The sequence below is a fragment of the Lissotriton helveticus genome, chromosome 11 (assembly GCF_964261635.1).
Source record: "Lissotriton helveticus chromosome 11, aLisHel1.1, whole genome shotgun sequence".
NCBI classification, from domain to species: Eukaryota; Metazoa; Chordata; class Amphibia; order Caudata; family Salamandridae; genus Lissotriton; species Lissotriton helveticus.
The window spans coordinates 486,557,879-486,577,150 of NC_136072.1; the positions used below are offsets into that span (position 1 = coordinate 486,557,879).

Sequence of the window (19,272 nt, forward strand, 5' to 3'; positions counted from 1 at the left end):
GGGGTGGAAGCACATGACACATGATGCAATGCATAACATTCATTCAGAGGTGTAAGGGAGGAAAACACATGATGCATCAGAATACATTCAGAGGTGTAAGAACAATAATAATTGCGCCAATCTCACAAGTCACCACCTGTGACTGTCCATGTGTCCCAATGTCAGGGCCTAAACGGAGCAGCTGCCCACGAAGTGCTGGGCAGCTGTGTGAGACAATACTGGGGCCAACGTGGGAGCCTCACTGGGCTCTATGCCCCAGAACAAAGATGTGCCCCCTAGAGCCTCTCAGGGCTCTAGACACAACTGTGGCGCTTTTGAGCCTCCCTGGGCTCCAAGTAAATCAAAATGCCCTTCTTGAGCCTCTCTGGGCTCAAAACACAATTGTGGGGCTCACAAGCCTCTCTGGGCTCTTCAAAACAACTGATGCCCCCGGGGCACCTCGTGGCTCCAAGGAAAATGCCCCTGAGCCTCGCAGGCTCCAACAAACAAATGCCGCCGTTATGAGCCTTTCTGGGCTCTTGAACGATGGGGGCGCTGTAAGCGGGAGTCCCCCTCCTGGGGACTCCCAGGGCAATGGTGCGCACTGAGCCTCTCGGGACTCAAGCGACCCTGCAATGCCCCCAGAGGTCGCGCTGATGAGAGGGGGCGGGGCGGACACCGGCAATGTGTCCCGACGCCCCCCCTCTCCTTTCCCAAGCACCAGCACTCACCGGCTCGGTCTCTCCGTAGTCTCCTTCCTCGTCCGGAGCTTGGCTCTCCTCCTTACCGGGTCACGGGCGGGGCTCTCTCACCCTCGAGAGCCTCGCCGAGGACAAGACGCTGGGCTTCTTCTTCCTCCTGGGCAGTACGTGCGGCCGGCGCCCCAGCCGCGATTAGGCCGCCATTTTCACCGACGTCCTCGAGGACGCTTCTCCCGTTGCCGGGCAACACTCCGGCCAGGCTAAAGCTTGATAGGCTGGCGAGACAGCCAATGGCAGCGCGGCCCTGCAGACGAGCCCCCCAGGCTCCGGGTCGCGCTGCTGAGGCCGAGGGGAACTTCTTTTTGCCGCAATCCGGGGTAGCCTCCCGGGAATTCACAAATAAAAGCGAGGTGGCACTCGCTTGGGCGGACAAAGCGCTCCTCAGCGCTAAAAGGCAATTTAAAGCGCTCCCTGCGCTAGATGCAAAATACAGCGCTCTCAAGCGCTAGAACAACATCAAGCGCTCCCAAGCGCTAGAGGACCAAAATAGAGCGCTCCCAGGCGCTATAAGTAAAATAAAGGTCCAGCAGAGTCCTTCAGCAAGGCAGGGGGGCAAGGCTGGGCCCAGAGCCAGCTCACTGGGTCTCCAGGCAGGGAGACACCCCAAGTGGCGGTCCTCTGGCCCAGCGACAGCAGCAACAGCCCCCTCAGGATCCTGGAAGAGAACAACATTTGTGGGGACACAGCCCCATTTTTATACACCATTTCCCTTTGTCTGAAGGTGCAGGGTGGGGGGCGGAACCAGTCGCAGCTGGTTCTTGAGTACTCTGTTTACCTCAACCACCCTCTCTATTCACTGGCAGGGCTTGGGTCATTAGACACACCACAGGGGGGCGGAGCCAGCATTGTGTGGGGAAAACCCAGCCCATCCAGGACACAGGTACACTCCTCCCACACATCACTCATGCTAATCTCCCACTCACCACCGGGCAGACCCATCCAGACTTCCTGGAGCCTGGCATGCCAGCCAGCTCCAGCCAATCACACGCCAGCACCCTCACAGCACACGTACAGCCATGTCTAGAAATGGCGCTTCGCTACTAGACACATACATGCTGCATACACCATCTCGCAGCATTCACTCTCACGAGTTCACACATACCAGACTCAAGCCTGTACACCCCACGCATCAGGAACTACCAGGGACACATACATTCCCCATGCATTCCTATGGGCGGGCAGGCCTAGCTCAGCACATGCACTCAGAGTGCGCACGCACTTTCCACTGGGACACAGTGAAAGTGCGCAGAATCCCAAAAATCACCATTGCCAGGTCACCATTCCACGCAAAAAGTCTAGGGGTGAACCTGCCCTAAGGGCCAAAGTCCAACACACATCTATTGTACCTGCAAGGAATATGCAGGGAGTTGGCCATGTTAGGGCTGGACCTAGGGCCCCAGATAAAGGTGAGGTGACCCTAGATAAAGCCAAACAGCCACTCAGACACCCATTCACACACAGATCCAGACAGTCACACACCCACTCAGATAACATGTTAGACATAGTATCACACATTAGTGGTACAACTAGTATGCTAATCTAACTTTTGTTGTAGATTAGTACATATGTTTAATACTCATAAACTCTTAGAAAACACTTAAACTCACTTGTTGATGTCATCAGTGATGCCATTTGAGATGTCATCAGTGATGTCACTGACCATGTCATGAGTGATGAAATATGTGAGGCCATAAGCAGTGCATTGCGGAGGCGTAAGTTATAGTTAGCTCAGGTAACTGTAACTGCTGAATTTCAATGGTTTTGTATGAGTGAAATCTAAGCCTAACTACAATGTCCCTGCTATATATATGTACTTGTATGTGCATGTAAACCGAATAAAATCTTGGTTTACCTTTCCTGTGAGTGCTTCGACTCTGTTGTGGATGCGAGTGAGCTTTGGACTAGTAATCCGCGCAGTGTCTGCCACCGCGCTCATAGCACCCAGCGGCGAGTGAAAGGGGTTAATGGCGGACAGCTGAGCGCAATATATATATATATATATATATATATATATATTTGTGTGTGTGTGTGTGTGTGTGTGTGTGTGTGTATATATATGTGTACCCTAATGCTTCCGCAATTTTTTTTATCACAGAATGGCACTCCGAGTAGAGTTACGGTGATTAATTCAGCTTGGCAGAACAAAACCATGTATAGCTATACACGGGTTTGTTCTGCCAAGCTGAATAAATAATTATAACTCTACTCAGAGAGCTGTTCTGCGATTTCAATTTTTGCGGAAGCATTAGGATTTGTAAACAACTGGTCGTGGGCGTTTCACGAGCACCCCCCGACGATTGGGTTGAACTCCATCCATACGCGCTGATTGGAAGATATATATATATATACTGTGTGTTTCATTGATATCTATGGAGATAACCAATGTTTACAAGATTTAGCGTAGGGATGTCCATAGACGTGTGCCATGTTTGAGAGTGTGATGACTTTGATACATAGAGATTTGAAGTGTTTAGCAGGGTGATCTAACTGATCATGTTTAGCAGGGTGATTCCAAGGATGTCTATTCTGGCACACAATACTGATATATTGGTAAGCATGTTTAGTAGAGTGTTAACTTTAAAGTGTTTGAAGGCCTTGTCTGATTCAGAGCGTAGCTCTTACCTGATGCAGAGAGCAGGCTCTCCAAGCTCCAATACCTGGACAGGGGCCGTCTCATACCGCCATACCCCATGCTGCTGCCATCTGATTCTGAGCCTGGTGATAGCCCTGAGCTCCCACTGCTGCCACATTCGCCTGCAGCCTGGGACACCTCTGTTTCTCCTAGACATTGGTGAGTCTTCATCACGAAATTGGAGAGTGTGGTGACTCTGGTAAATTTGCTGGTTCTGGTTAGCTCAGCAACACTGTTCAGTCAGTGACATTAGATAATTAGTGGCTCCTGGTGAAATTGGTAGACCTGATGATTTTGGTGGTCCTGGCGAACACGCGGGTGATTCTGGGGTGTGGTACTGGTGTTAGGAAAGAACGCTAGTTTTCTTGAGCTGTCCAGTGCCAGCGATGTGAATACTCTTCAATAGTCAGACCACTCTCTGGTGCATCCTACCATGAGATTGCTAATAACAGGTTCTCTAAGATGGGCGTCCCCATACAAGGTTCCACGTGTATGTTGAGGTTTAGCTCAACTTTTAGTGAAGGCTCCCTGCAAAAAATTTATGACAGCAACATCACTGTGAGAGCTTCCTCGGAGGAGGCTCACTGTTCCTCTTGTCACAGGAACTCTCAGGACAAGCTGATTCTGATCTGGATACACAGCACATGCACCATGTGAATCCGTACACAAGGGTCGTCAAAGCAGATATGCTGTGATGAAGGCCTCGGGGCATGCTCTCTGCACCCTGACATACAATGTCCTATGGCATACCCCCAATAAGAGTGTTCCTTGAGCTGACTCCCTATGAGGGGGTCTTCAGAGAAGATTTCCTTTGCATCCTAACATGAAGGTCCACACGCACCAGACCCTATTCGTACCTTGAGGTTGGGTTCTTGGGAGCGGGCTCCCTGTAGTAGAATCTTCAGCTCAATCTCCCTTTGAGAGGGCGCACCAGACAGGTGGGTGGGTCATTAGAATACGCTCTTTAGTTTGGAGCCTGAATGTAAGTTTTCTGAGGGTGTGTCCTTATCACTGGCTCCCTGTGAAGGACCCCAGGGCAGGATACTTATGGCGTTACTCAGAGCCGGTTCCTTCTGCATCCTGGCATGGGTCTCCTTTTCAGAGCAGGATCTCTGGGGGAGGAGGGTGGCTCGGCTTAATCACTCACTCTCTGTGACGGGACTCACTGCAGGCTCCGACAAAGGCGGCTTCTGGTAGGTGAGTCATCGGAGTTGACTCCTTTAAGGGGGTCCCGAGAGAAGGCTCCTTACCAAGGGGCGTCAGAGCCGGCTCCCTATGTATCCTGGCGGCGGGTTGCCTCCGAGCATGCTTCTTACTAACGAGGTCCTCAAAGGCCGCTCACTCTGACGGAGCCCTCAGAGCAGACAACCGCTAGACATCCGTGACTTGGAGCGAGGGTCCTGGGAGCACGCGCTGCGCAGCTCCTGCAGCCCTGTGTCGCGCGCCGCCGAGAGCTCAAGCGCTGAGAGCTCTGAGATCTGTGCATTGAAGGCACCTCGGTCGCCGCCGGCCTCCTTAGACAGCAGCAGACGGTGGTTCCAGAGGCGAGAGAGACGAGCAGACCGAACCCTGCGATGTTGCCTTACAGTACCAGGCTCCAGCCTGCGCCAGCATCACAGCTGCTCCCGGAGACGACTGAGATGAGATGTTCTGTGCAGCCATCCTCCGCGGGAGCTGCGGCTGCTCCCTCCTCCCAGGACCACGGTTCCAGCGCCTGCTTCACAAGGAGGAACCCGCCTTCACAGGCGGCACCTCCTGCAGTTTCTACCTCACAGGGCTGCAGATCTCACGTCTTTCCTCCACGTGGGTGTAGTTGCTCCTGCACCTCGAAGGATGCAGTTCCGAGCTCCTGCCTCCTAAGTAAATTGTTTCTGCCTTCTTAAACTACGCCCCCCCTGTCACCATTTGCTTCCTACGGTTCAAGCTCCCATCCTACAAGGCAGCGTTACAGAAATATCATAAGGCTGCTTGCTGCCCCTTACGTTACATAAGTATGTCATTCATTATATGTCAGACCTATCTCTCACTTTACGTACATATTACAGGCTGAACACGTACACCATCGTGCACTCGTTTCCACAGTGATTAGATGGTGAATTCTTATGGAGCAGACCTTTATTTTACCCTCGAAGAGAGATCACAAGCTCATTCTTTAAATAGCAGAGCTATTGCTCAAGTTGCACATATGGTACATATTGGGTCCTTATGCGGCAGAGAAGTCCCTCGCGTTACGCACATTACAGGCTTGCTTTTTAAACATCAGAGATGCACTTACAGCACTCAGGAGACTGAATGAAGTAAACACTTGCGTAGGGCGCCTCTAGAAATGTACCTGCCTCAAGTAAAGTTATATTTGTGACAGAGTAATGTGACATGATTCTTTGTTTTGTTTTAAGACTAGATGGTTCGATTGGTTAAGGTTATGCAAACAAAGAGCATTGTAACCGAGAGCGCTTGCTTTTTTGTTCGGTAAGCAAAGGAATCGCTCTAGGCTGTTCTGGCACTTTATTGCTCAGGAAATTAAGGGCCATTTATTCAGTGCTAAGTTTGTAAAAAATAAGTGATTCCACTGCAGATTGCACCTGCCGGCATTGCCAATAACAGTATCAACACAACTGATAACCACACTCCTTTGTGATTGTTCTGACCATTCCAGTCTCAAAGCTATAAGAATGACTTGGGTAGCAGGAATTAGTTATTTGTAATGTGAATTGAATTAATAAACTATTGTTAAGCTCATCTGTGATTTGGGAAAACAGCGCCACCGTGTGGCAGACTGCCATAAGTGCCGGTGTTCAGAATTAAGTGTCAGTGCTGAGCACCGGAAACAACCGGCTCAGATTAAGCACCGCCCTGGACAACCCAGAGGGCAGGGTGCCCTGAATTTAAAAGGCAGGGCATGTACTTTTAAGTTTTACACAACTTGGTAGTGAAAAACTGTCAAAGTCGTTTCACTACTGCAAGGCCTTTCTCTCCCATAGGATAACATTGGGATTGTCTGATTAGATTTTATAAGTGTAATTCCTAATTTGGAAGAGAACAAACCCTTCAAATCTGGTGTCTCTGGAAATACAATTTAAAATCTAAACCTATGGTGAAGTCAGATTTTAAAGTGTAATTCTGAAATGCCACTTTAAGAAAGTTGGCATTTTCTTATGTTAGCCATTTGGTGCCTGCTGCCTGTCTCTGACCGCATGTCTGGGGTGGGTGGCAGCTGGGCTTTGTGTGTTCCCCTTAGACAACCACACACAAAGGGAGCTTAGGTGTGATGTGATGCGCCATCGTGAAAGGATGGGAGGGAGGAGCTAGACCTAGCCTCACTTACACCTGAATAGACTGTGTCTTGTCTTCACACAAAGGGCTGCATATCCCCTCTTGGGTGAGTCTGGAGCCAGGGCAGGAAGGGAGGACCTCTGCGCACTTCAAAGGCATGTCTTTTAAGTCTCCTCTGCTTCAAAGGCACAACTGGGTATAAGTACTTGACCTCAGACCGTACCACTTCAGTACAGTTCTGGAGCTGTAACAACTCTGCCAGGAAGAGAGACTGCTGTGCTGCCGTGAGGACTGCCACTCTGCTGGACGGCTGTTTTGAGGAAATCCTACCTTGGTGTGTTGACCTGCTGCCTTCTGTCCTCTTGCCTTGGTGAGGGGACTGGACCTGCATCACTTGAACCAAGAGTGACTACAAGGGCTTACTGGCTGGCCTCCTGATCTAAAGTCTCAGAGACATAAAAGACTTCCAACCAACCTACTTGTGCACCTAGACTGCCATCTATGAGTCTACCCTGCCAAGTGTTACCACCTCAATCCTAGTCCCTTGGAAGTGGGCCTAAAGTGTGTCTCCAGCAAAATCATTGCATTTTCTGCTGGGCAACGTATTCCCTAGCAGAACTCTCTTCGGCTGAACAGTGCATCTTCAATCTGAACGGATGCATCATCGCTGTTACAAGGACTGGATTTGTCGCAAAAAACTTCAGCGTGCACCAGGACTGACGAATTGCCCCTGCTGCGCCTTGCATTCTCAACTGTGTCCCTGTAGCCAGCCCGAGCTCTATCATGGTCACCTGAACTTTTGAGTTTGTCCTGGTCCAGTGCAGCCAGGTATCTCAAATATCACTTTTTGCTTCTTGGCTCTACTTTGCCTGAAAACTTTGAAATTCAATGCTTGAAGATGTACTTATTGGATTTTTGTCATTTTGGTCTTGTTTTATTTATTACGTTAAGCTCTATGGCGTGGAATCTTTCTGTGTGGTGATTTCACTGTATTACTGTTTGAATGTTGCACAAATAATTAACATATTGCCTTTACATTTAGCCTGACTGCTGTGTGCCAAACTACCAGAGGATGAGCACAGGCTAATTTAGAGATTGCTTGCTTCTGGCTCTGACTAAGATTGTGGTTGCTGCTTGCCTAGGGCTCATACCCCAGTCAACCATTAGCCCATTAGCCCAATTTCTAACACATACCAAAGTCAAAGACCAGTTAAATTGGACATTTTTTTCAGTGACCTTGCATCAGGTTCCTCTGGCAGTAATGGGGCCTTAAGTAAAAAAGAATCTGTGCACTACAGATTGCCATGGGGACAATAATAAATTGGGTAATCCCTATTGATGGGATGTAATAAATGCCAAATGTCTGACAAGCCATAGTCACTACTCAAATTTTATATTAATGCTTTCTCCTAGCAGTTGTGAATATCTAAATGCCCCAGTATATTCAAAATAGGACCTAAGATCAGATTTTGGTCTCCACCCACCAGTATCCGAGTCCATCTGAATGCCATCATTAATCATGACACTCGTGCAAGGAAATGTTTTTTTATTGACATTAGGGGTGCATATTGATCTAATGACTACAGTTTTTTTTGTTAATTTCAAAGTCTGCAAAAATCCATGTGCCCTTATCATCTATCACATGAAAACGTTATTGCATGATTTGATAAACCTGTGCAAAATACAAAAAGTACAAATTTAGCACTTTTTAAATTTGTTAAAAAGAACTCCGGTTCCTGTAGGTAAAAGCACCCAATATCCCAATAGTAAAATTCTCTTGTAAGTGCACTGTCCGTAAATCCTATAATGGTGTTCCCTTAAGGTGCAATTGTAATAGTTGAAGTAGCTTTTAAGTCCCAGATTTAGTCAGTCTATGTGCCATTCCCCTTCCAATAGTCGTTTTGTTTTGATATTTCCGACAATTATTCAGGTGCCTGGCTGCCCACAAAAAGAGTTGTTCAACGGCTATTGCGATGAGTCAGGGGTCTGAATCTCCGGCCGAGGTAATGTTAAGCAATTCCCCTCCACTAGTTTTTTTGCTGCGCGGTCCATAAACCTCACCAGTGCACAATTTAGGTTGGTGTTCTGGGGATCAAAACAGGCCAATACTGCTGCTCTGCACGATCTAACCTCCGTGTCATTCCAGCCCCTCCGTAGAAGAGCCCTTCTTTCCTTCAAGAGTTAGGACACAGGCACAGTGCATGCATTAAGTCCACACTATGATAGCCACAAAGCTGACATGATTCCAGGGCACAGTCTCTTTTCCATTTGGGAAGATGGCAAGACTATTGGATCACCCCCATTCTCAATTTTAAAAAGCGGAGCTTGGTGCGTGCACTGAACGAGAAAGTTAAATAGCTCTGAAATTTCAGCTGATCATATTTCTTGAGGGTCATCCAACCATGGCTTCTACCTGCGAGGCTTGCCCTGTCTTCTGCTGAGGAGAGCTTTTTCGCACCAATATTTGCTAGCCTCTTGAACTCATCTTGGCTTACATGTAGGTCCCAGACTTCGCTCAGGCCGAGGGTGTTAAGCCAGCTGGACAAATAGCGGTACCCCGCTAGCCATCGTTTTGTGTTCAGGTTGGTCCATAAATGTTGCGCTAGACTGCCCTCCTTTGACGACCTCAGCTTATGGCAGCTCATTAGAAAAGTCATCATTCTGCCCATTGATTATTTGCAGATGCCCAGTTCCAGCCTGATTTGTGCCGGTGAAGTGTGTGACTGTAGCTGGAAGACCATTTTAGAAATGTTTGCAACAATTTTATCTAGATGACCACAAACAAGTCCTTTTAGCACCTCGCTTCTGTATGTTAGAGTTGGAATGACTTTTGCCTGGGCCACCTGAAGTATTGGAGCGAAGGGTGGGCCAAGTAATTTCTTGTGGATGGAGCTAAGTGCAAATGCTAGCGCTGTTCCTTTCTTTTTTTGATTGCCCAAATGGCTTTTATATCTTCCGTTGTTATTGAAGAAGACTCCTAAATACTTGTAGCAATTGGTTTCTTCAATACTTTCTGAGTTTAAGACCCATGACAGCTTCTTGGACATTCCCGGGCAAAAATCCATGTGCCCTCATCATCTATCAATTGTTAAGGACTCTCTGTGGGAGTCTTTTGTTAAAGAGAATCACTACACCATACTTCTTGAAACAATTTGTGGAGGGGAAAGGACTCCTTTGTGTCTTTCATCCTACTACTACTCACAACCATTCCCACCCACTCCCTCTTATTTAAAAAAAAACGTTATTTATAATTTTGGTTCTGCACATGAACATATATTCAACACAGCGGGATGGATCAGATTAATCAAACAATAAGCCATTATACACAATGAATAACTTTAGGTTATATGCCCAACAATTTGTGGGATTTCTTGGCTTCCTGCACTTCTTTCACTGCATGTGGTGAGGGAACCTGCAGCTGTATGGGATGTTACCTTGGCATAAGTGTGCTGTGATGTCTTAAAAGTCCCTACAGTGTGCGAGAGAATGAGAGGAAAGATTTTGAAAGACAGGGGGGCCGATTACGATTTTGGTCAGAAAGCCTCAGATCACTGGTCGGAAGCTGACCGACGCGGCCGGAGGCTTTCCGACTGACTCGGTCAGGTACGTTCCGACTGCCCGATTACTATGTTGGCGGGGAAAACTGCTCGGTCAGTCCGACGTGGTTCCGAACGGCTCTCGGAGTATTCTGGGCAATCGGAACCACGCCGTAATGCCCTATGGACAGATTTCCGCTGTCAGGATTATGATGCCGGTTTTTCAACGGCCTTTCTGTGCCAGCTTTTCCAACACGGAAAGGCTGCCGGAGAGTGGATTTTGGGGACCCTTGCAGGCCCCCTTCACGCTGCGTCCTGTAGTTGTTGGCCGAAGGGGAACACAGGGTGCTGCCCTGTAAATTCCTGCCCTGTGTGGCAGGCACTATGGGGTGCTTGCCACAGGGCTCAAGGTTTTCTACACCCCTCCATTTCTCTATGGGCGCTTGTGTTATGGCCGGTGCACGGTCATAACACAGACTCCCATAGAGAAAAGGGAGTATCCGACCGAACAGTGTTCGGTCGCATCGTAATCAGGCGGTCGGGACCGCCGACCGGAGGCCAGTCGGTCCTGAGTACGAGATGGTGTCAGTCAGAAGCAATTCTGACCGGCATGGTAATCAGCCCTAGAGTGTGTCACCCTTGAATAATAATGGTTCTTGGTTGCAAGCTGCAGCCATGATCACTTCCTGTTCTTTGATGAAGTGAACTCTCGTAAGTACATCTGGGATCAGCTTCCATTTCTGTTGGAGGGCAGAGAAGACTCAATGAGTGCAGTTCAACTGAATAGTCTCCAAGACTGTATCTTGCAGGATCTGTTTGAAGAATGCCTCCACGTATTTCTCAAGATCTTTGTTAGTGATCTCAGTTGGGATGCCCCAGTTGTGGATATTAGTTTTCTTTAATCGGCTTTCCATGTTGTCTATCTTATTTGTGAGATCCTGTTGGTGTGTTTGAAGAGAGGACAGCAAGCGTTACATCCTGTCTTGTTCGTAGGAAGTGGTGGTGAGATCATTTTTGACCTGCTCTACGTGTGTTTTAGTTGATTGGAGGTGGTGATCTAGGCCCAAGATCTATTTTCTGATGTCTTGTTTCCATAAGGACATCTCTTTTCGGAATGTATGCAGGAGGACCTGGATTTCACCTTTAGTGGCTGGTGCCTGGAATGTGGGCTCTGTAGAGGCCGCCTAAGCATGGGGCCTGGTTGGAGTGGAGGCCTCTGATGGAGCTTGTTTGTTCCGTTGTTGAGGATGCAGCATCTCATGGATGGAGGTTGTTTTATGCACTTACACTTTTGAGGATGCCATGGATGCGAATTATGCTGCAGGCTAATGAACCGTCATGCAATGTTGCCCAATTAGTCGCTGACTTGGGGGTGGGGGGAGGGACAACCAGATCGTAGGTGGACATACTCCGAGAGGTCAGGCATAAGAGAGTTTCCCAATGTGGGGGCTACAGTCAGAGCCTCCAAGTGAAAGGAGGCTTAATAAGCATTCTTCTACAGTGGAACTAATGGTGATTGTGCTCCGTGTGCAGAGGAGGCTAAAATATGCAAGAAGCAGACTTTGTGTGCTTCCACTTTGTATGGGGTTGAAGGGATACTTAGATTCTCCACAGAGGTTTAGTGGCCATCACCAGGATAGGCTAGCACCATCTTAGGAGTTTCAGGGTGCTCTGCTCTGATTTGTGTTGCCATCTAGTGCCACCAGAAAGATCCCTTTCATCGGATGTGCAGATGAGGGGGTGTCGCCCTTTTTCCCATGTCTGGTGGTGAGGGACTTTGAACTGCTTATTGATCCTATTCATGGGACTACTGCCATTTTTGTTGTGTCCCCATTGTGATCTAACTCGGGAGTAGGAGCTTGTGTGGTTTTATGTTGGCAGTCCACTTCCCTTTGGTGCTCTCTGTCCCCTAGGCCCTTCTCTCGCCACGCTTACCTCCTTGTGGGTGAAGCCAATCGTTCGTATTTTTATTGCTCCAGCTGCATCGGAGGCTAAGTTATTGAACGAGGGAAGTGCACCATTGGGCATCCCGATGCTGATTCAATTCTGGTGGCATTACAGTGGAGGAGCGCCCAACCAGATGACCTTCAATTTGGTCACGGATGCTCTAGACTGCTTCCTCCTGTGCCGAAGACATTCACGGAGCAGGAGTTGAGGTCATGGCTTCTCCGCCTAGGGGATTTAGCTGAATTAATTAACTAGCAGGAACACCAGGTTGGAGCTCAGGTGAGGCACACCTTGGTGGATCTTCACCCTGTCCACACCGCCCACTCAGTCCCAATCAAGCTTTCGAGATTCTTCATGAGATTAATGTGGCTCTTGAACAATTGCCATATTTGTTTGTTTATTGTTCAAATAATTTAGTACTTTCTTACGTTTAATAAAATGTCACATTCCATTGACATTTAGAGACATAATAGTCAATACTGCAGTCATTGCATTAGTCATAAAATGGAAGAACGATATAGTGCTAACCAATAGGTTTATACAGTGTGGTCTCTAAGCCTGTAATAGAGATTGGTTGATTCTGGTTTGTCGATCAAGAGGTTGGAGATAATTCTAGATAACCAAGCTTAAAGTATATGACATGAGGTCCCCAGTATATATGCTTACGAGCAGATCTTGAGATCTTACAATGGCGTTAAGGAGCTAGTGCATAGTCTGACTATTCTAATGTGTGTGGTAAGAGCATGACAAGGGGAGGAGATGGGCAGGTGATAAACTGGTAGGAACAAATACCCACAAGTCTATTCGGGTTAACATGTTCTACTAAGTGTTCTGAGCTAGCGCCTATGCCGCTCATCTCATTATTCATATTGTTAGAGAGTAAGAGGATGAAGGGAGTTGCTACCATAGCTGTCTCGAAGGAGTGATAAGCAACTAGTGAGTAGTTATCCCAATGCTCTCTGTTTCATGTACATGTGTGGGGAATAAAGATGGTGGACATGTGGGGGCTCTTGATCCCTTATTTGACGGATGTATATGTACTTAAAAATCATCATAAAGGGTTGAATACTTCCAATGACTTTGCAAACAGTGATGCACAAATGGAGATCTATGGACGACAGGAGATCACAACAGGTTCTTAGCGGGTCCGCCCTGATAACAAAGTTATTCAGTGGAGCGCACTCCTCCGGAGCCCCAATCAGCCACTCACACTCAACCATAGTGTTCTTCTTTTTTAATACGTGTCCGTAAGTACGTAGACACGCAGTCCACACACCTTGGCACGTGTGTAGGTACTAGTTTTACTGTTTTCACCTTTCACGTGGCACCACATCTTTTGCCACTCACTTATTTCGACGGTCCTGAAGAAAGCCCCTCCTACATTCTCCTGCGGACTGAAACATGTAGACTCATCACATAGCCAACTACAAGCTAATTATTTCTTTTTTAGTTGTATCACACATACTTTTTAACCATATCCTGAGCCGCCAGTAATAAACATAAAGAGGCAAGGATTCTCAGAGATATTTTTAATTCACACCACATCACATTTCTGCACCACACCAGCTCCCCTGTAATCAGGCGTCAAAGCACAACCGGCGGGCATTCGGCCGCCCGGTTGGGACCCCAATGATGAAGCATGACACCAACTAGGTTGGTGTGTGAGGGGTCTTTTAACAAACCCAGTGGGTTCCAAACACTGCCTACCAGTGATAGTGCCACACATACATTGGGTTCGTCCATCATTGTTTAACGATCTATGGATCCCACCTTGATTGTCAGAAGCCTTGATGAAGTTTACCTCTCAAGTATGAATGTGTCCTTGAAAAGCAACTGGTGTTCGTTTAAAGCGCTCTTATACACGATACCTTCGGTCAGGTCAAGTTTGCGCTACATAAAACTCTGTAAAACAAACAAACAAAAAAAGGGAGGAGAGAGCCCCATCCCATCAAAACAAAAAGATTTGCTGCTGATCCAGTAGACTTTCTTACCGGGTTGCAGCAAAATCAACTCGAATAGCCGCGTGCTCTTGCACATCTCATGGTGCCATTTGCGCTGGTTTGAGGAAATGGGGTGTATTATATGGTATGGTTGTGCAACCTCATTGTGTAATACACCTACCAACCCCTTTTAGGTCCAGTAGGTATTATCTGTATAACCCTCAGCTCAACCCTGGGTAACTATGGCACTGAGTGGTAAGGCTTACACACAGGAGCAAGTGTTAAGCCTTTAAACAGCACCAAAACAAATGAAGAAGACATCGACATGCCACTCAAGAAATTCAACACCAATTTATAAAAATAGACTGTGTATTTGTAAAAAAGTAGTCACTAGAATGAAAAAGATCCACCAGAGGGTTCCAGTGATATAGATTTTACAAGCAATAATAAATCAAAGCAATTTCACTCAACCGAACAAACAAGCTTGGGCAAAGTCATCAAATTGGATGCTTAGAAACTTTTCCAAAGAAAACTTTGGTAAGTGTCAATGCAGTCAGCTCCACGTACTTGGGGCAACCTATTCAAGCAGGGAGATAGACAGGGGAACCAGCTGGGTCCTCAAGAACAGTTACCTTCACAGATGAAGCAGCCCTTCAGCAGTTCCAAGCACTTTATCCGCGTTGCATTGGATTCCTATTGAGTGGTCATGATGCAAGGGATGAAGGATGCTGAAGATGCTCTATGGATGCTGTGGATGGTATGCGGTCGACGGGGGTTTTTCTGCAGGGATTCCTCAGTTCAGAAAGGTGGTTTGGGGGTCCTGGTTGCAGGGTCAGTGTCCCATGAAGTCCTCTCTGGTCTGGGCAAAGTCCAGTCACCACTGACCTACTAGTTACCCGTTGTCGCGGTCACAGGCCAATCTTTCCTGGGTCAATATCTCTCCATCTGAGTGTCCCAGCAACTCTCTGACATCACTCCCGGGCTTATCCAACTTGGGTGCAACTCGGTGCATCAGGTCTTGGTCTCGGTGCTGGACAGCGGCAGTGGTCTCGGTGCTGGACAGCGGCAGTGGTAGTGACCTGAAGACTTTGGGCTACCAACTAGTCCAACAGGGTTTTTCAGCTGTTCTGTCCCTGTGTTGCGAACAGGAGCCCAGTGAGCTGGCCCTTGGTGTTCTCTTGGCTTGAGTGGGCTCTGAAGACAGCTTCTCCTTGAGCGGGACATGGCAGCTACAATGGCTCTCTTTGCTAGTCACCAGGTGCAGCAGGTGCAATCCTCGTCATGGCAGCCCATCTCGACCGACTTAGAAGAAGGAGCGAAAAAGCGCTACCATGCCACATCGAGGGACCAGCAAATAGAGGGTGGTTTAATATTCCTTCCCGACTTGCTTTTAGCCATGAAGTAGTCCCATGAGGGATGAAACGCGTTGGCAAGCAATTGTGTGGTACTTTTAAAAGAATAAAGTGTTTTTCAATAAAATATTCATATTGACTACAATCAAGAAACACGACCATCTGTTATTTTCATCCCGGGAAGCTATTTATCAATATATTGTTCTACTATTCTATTGTTTAAACATGATGCCCTAAGATATATATATATATAAGAGTACGTGTCTTTCTCGGGTGCAGGGTCAATCTTTAGTCTTGGATAGTGGTTGTTTGTAACCACCCTTTTGGGATGCATGCGGGTCACATCCTAGACCCAATACACCGAGGTACAGTGTAGATTCAATAGACTTTACAAGTAGAGACGTTAGGTGCTGGGCCTTTAAAGCTCTGACCCCTTTCTTTTTGGTAGAAAACATTAGATTTGCATGGAACTATTGGGTGACTTGACCGCGCATTCTTACCTTCACAAAATAACTTAATAATGCGCAAAGACTATGAGTCAGGCAGAAGGGAATGCAGTTTTTCAAAAGCCATTGAACACAATTGGGCTTGGCTACTGGGCTTCATTCATCATTAGCACTGTCGCAGGTGCAAGCCAACATATCACTATGTTTAACTTCAGCTCATAGAATATCAAGGGCTATAAAAATCTGGTCTACTCGCATGATTACCTACTGCATGTACAAACTATTAATATAGTCTGCCTACAGAAAACCAGGCAAATTACCTCAAACCCTTGGCATAATTACACTGAGGGCCTGATTCACAGAGGGCCCCCGCACTCGTAGTAGAGGCCCTGCTGCCGTGGGGGAGTCTCGGCGGTCAGGGCGGAATCTCCGCTATGAGAATTCCTATTTGTGGAGATTCCCGCCAGAGTGAGGAGACTCCCCCACGCCAGAGGGGCCTCCACCACGAGTGAGGAGACTTCCCCACGACTGTGGGAACTCCGCCACGAGTGTTGTGGCCCTTTGTGAATCAGGCCCTGAGTATTAATCACAAGCACTAAGGTCAGACAAGAGCGGTCGTCCTTCCGGTGGAGTGTCAATTGGTGCACAAAATCAACTAGGGCTAACCGTAAATATCTTGACTCAATTCAATGGCGAAATTATCATGATAAAGCTAGAATCACCTATTGAGTTGCACATTGGGAAAAATCTTCTTTCCAACTCTGTGGCACTGGCGAACATAATCCCAAATCCGTACAGAAAAAGGGTGACAATAGAGTATTTAATTGATACCCTTCACTTATTAAGATCAGCCAATTAAAAATCAATATAGTTGCTAGCAGGAGACTTTAATGCCAATGACTAAGAATTGCTTGATCTTGAGAACCCACTCTTTCAGCGAAAAGTATAAATGCTAGTTCTAGATTAACCTTGGCCCTGAATAACCTAGGATACTACGAATACTAAATGGCAGAAGCACATGCGACCAAGCCGCATCCTACTTGCCCATGTCAAACTAGAGGCTGGCCTTGCTCGACTACCTGTGTGTAACAGGTCAGCATTTTTATTGTTTCAGTAATTTCAAAAGCGACCATACGCCAATTAATGATCACGCTATTCTGTCATAATCCTTTCCTCTGAAGGCAGCATCTTTACAAAAAGTGATCATACTTGACTGCAAATAAGATGTGGAAGGGGTCAACAGGCTTCAATGGTGCAGTGAGATTAACAACAGCAAGATAACAAAAATGTAAAGCTCTACTGCCATCTTAGCTGAAGGCAAGTCAACAATGCATCCTTGAAGGATGGTCAGATCTTACCAGTGGGCTCTTAAAATCATTTGCCCCCCCACCCCCCTTTGAGCCAGGCCAGCGAAAACGTCCCATTCGTACTCACCCGAATCCACACAATCAAGGCCATTTGCTAAAGAGACAGTTAAACCAAATAATAAAAGCTGGGAATAAAGACAAAACCAACTGTGCCTTGAAAGAAGAACTTAAGGTAGATTGGAAAAGGTATCATCACTGCCTTTATGCAGAAAAACAGTGCCTAAAAGACGAGCAATAGATTGCCGTATTTGAGGCAATTAAATCCAAAAACACCAAGACATTTTGGCTAATGGTCCATAAACCGCCACACCGCCACTTTTTGAGGGAACTATTCAACATTTTGGCAACTGGATTGTCGTCCTGTATTACAGTGTTGTATGTGGATCCCTCCATTCCCCAGTTTGACCTAATGAGCATTCATGTGACGTACAGGGTAGGCACCCTTTCCTCAGTACTTAATTTAATCATAGATGAAATGGTTGCTGATATAGTTGAAGATGTGACCCGCAGGTTCTCCAGGCCCAATTGAGCTCCCAATGAGCTTATTCAAGGCAGCAAAGGCAGAGTGATTAAGTCATCTCAACCCGCTTTTTAACAAATGCCTGACCAGGAACCGGGTTCCAGAGAGCGGAAGGGGCTCTCTTTGAGTTCCTATCCACAAGAAGGGCTCTTATGATATGCCACAGAGAATTTCCGTCTCATTGATTTACTTGACGTGGAGGGAATGTGCTTTGCAAAAATCTTGAATAAAGAACTTGATGAATGGGCGGCTGATAAGAAAATCACCCCCTTCACACAAACACATTTTCAACCAGTTATGTCTATAAGCATTAATAGCCTGCATCACAAAAAAGCCAACAAGCTCAGCATTCATACATCTAAAACCAAGATACAGGTCTTTGGCAACAAAAAGATCATGTATGGCGCATGGCTTATACATGACCAGAAAATTGAGAGAGTCAACACAATCAAATACTTAGGGGTATGGCTAAAGAGTCATGGTCATCCAGCTTCACAAACTGAGTCTCTCAACCATGGAAAACACCCTTACTTTCGCATTTCAGTGCCTCCTTAACAACCTCTTAGGCCCACAACTGTATCCATCTTGCAAAGTAATCAAAAGTAAATTGATTCCTATCCTTATATATGGATTGTTTATTTACAAAATGCGCCTACGATCAGGGTTAAATCTTGCACAGTGGCGTTGCATGGCTCAAGCTCAAAATCGACTTGATTTCATTCTGACCCCTCACTAGTTATGCGTCCGTTCTCTCTCTGTGCTAAATTGAAAATCGCCGAACTTGGGTTGTATCAGGCAGCCCTTATGGGGCCAGATATACGGAGCTTTTTTCAGCTTGCAAATGGCCTGATTTGCAGAATCGGGTCATTCGTGAACTGAAAAAAGCATTTTTAAATGTACAAAGACCTATTTGCAATTCGGTAAGCTATTACCAAATTGCAAATTGGTTTTGTGAGTCGCTATTAGGAAGGAGTGTGCAAAGAGCATCCCCTCCTAATAGTGAGTCACAGCGACATGTATGAATGTTTTGCGACCGGATTGCAGTTGCAAAACATTTATACTTTACAGACTCTGTGAAGGGACAACTTCCCCTTTATGAATGTGGGCGCCAAATTTTTTTAAGAGCAGGCAGTTGTCCCATGGACCACTGTCTGCTCTTCAAAAATGAAAAGAATACTTTTCATTTTTCATTTTTAAATGCATCCCTTTTTCCTTTAAGGAAAACGGGCTGCATTTCAAAATAAAAAATTGCTTTATATTTAAAAAGCTGTCCACAGCAGGCCACTATACCTGTGAGGGCTAGCCGTTCCCAATGGGTCCCAAATTGCGAACAGCCTCATAAATATTAATGAGGCAGGTCCCTTGCGACCCATTGGGAATCACAAACAGAGTAAAACACACTGGGGCATATTACCAACGATAACTAGGCTTAGCAACAATTTTTTTATCGCTAAGGATCGCCGGAAATTATCGCTGAGATAACGTGCTATTAGCAACGTTTATCTCCAAAGCGATACAT

General features: G+C 46.7%; 1 protein-coding gene across 5 annotated transcripts in view; it reads right to left on the reverse strand.

Annotated features, from left to right (window-relative positions):
• The window catches only part of ARHGEF4 (Rho guanine nucleotide exchange factor 4), a 639,140-nt gene that overhangs the window by 303,710 nt on the left and 316,158 nt on the right, over window positions 1-19,272 (reverse strand). Inside the window, exon 1 of one of the 5 annotated variants that reach the window (XM_078666097.1) lies at window positions 3,363-5,077. The exons of the other annotated variants lie outside the window; for them this stretch is intronic. Within the exon in view, the coding sequence (XP_078522223.1) occupies window positions 3,363-3,543 (181 nt within the window). The 5' untranslated portion in view covers window positions 3,544-5,077. Of the gene's footprint in view, window positions 1-3,362; window positions 5,078-19,272 lie in introns of those variants that run through there. 5 annotated transcript variants of the gene reach the window in all.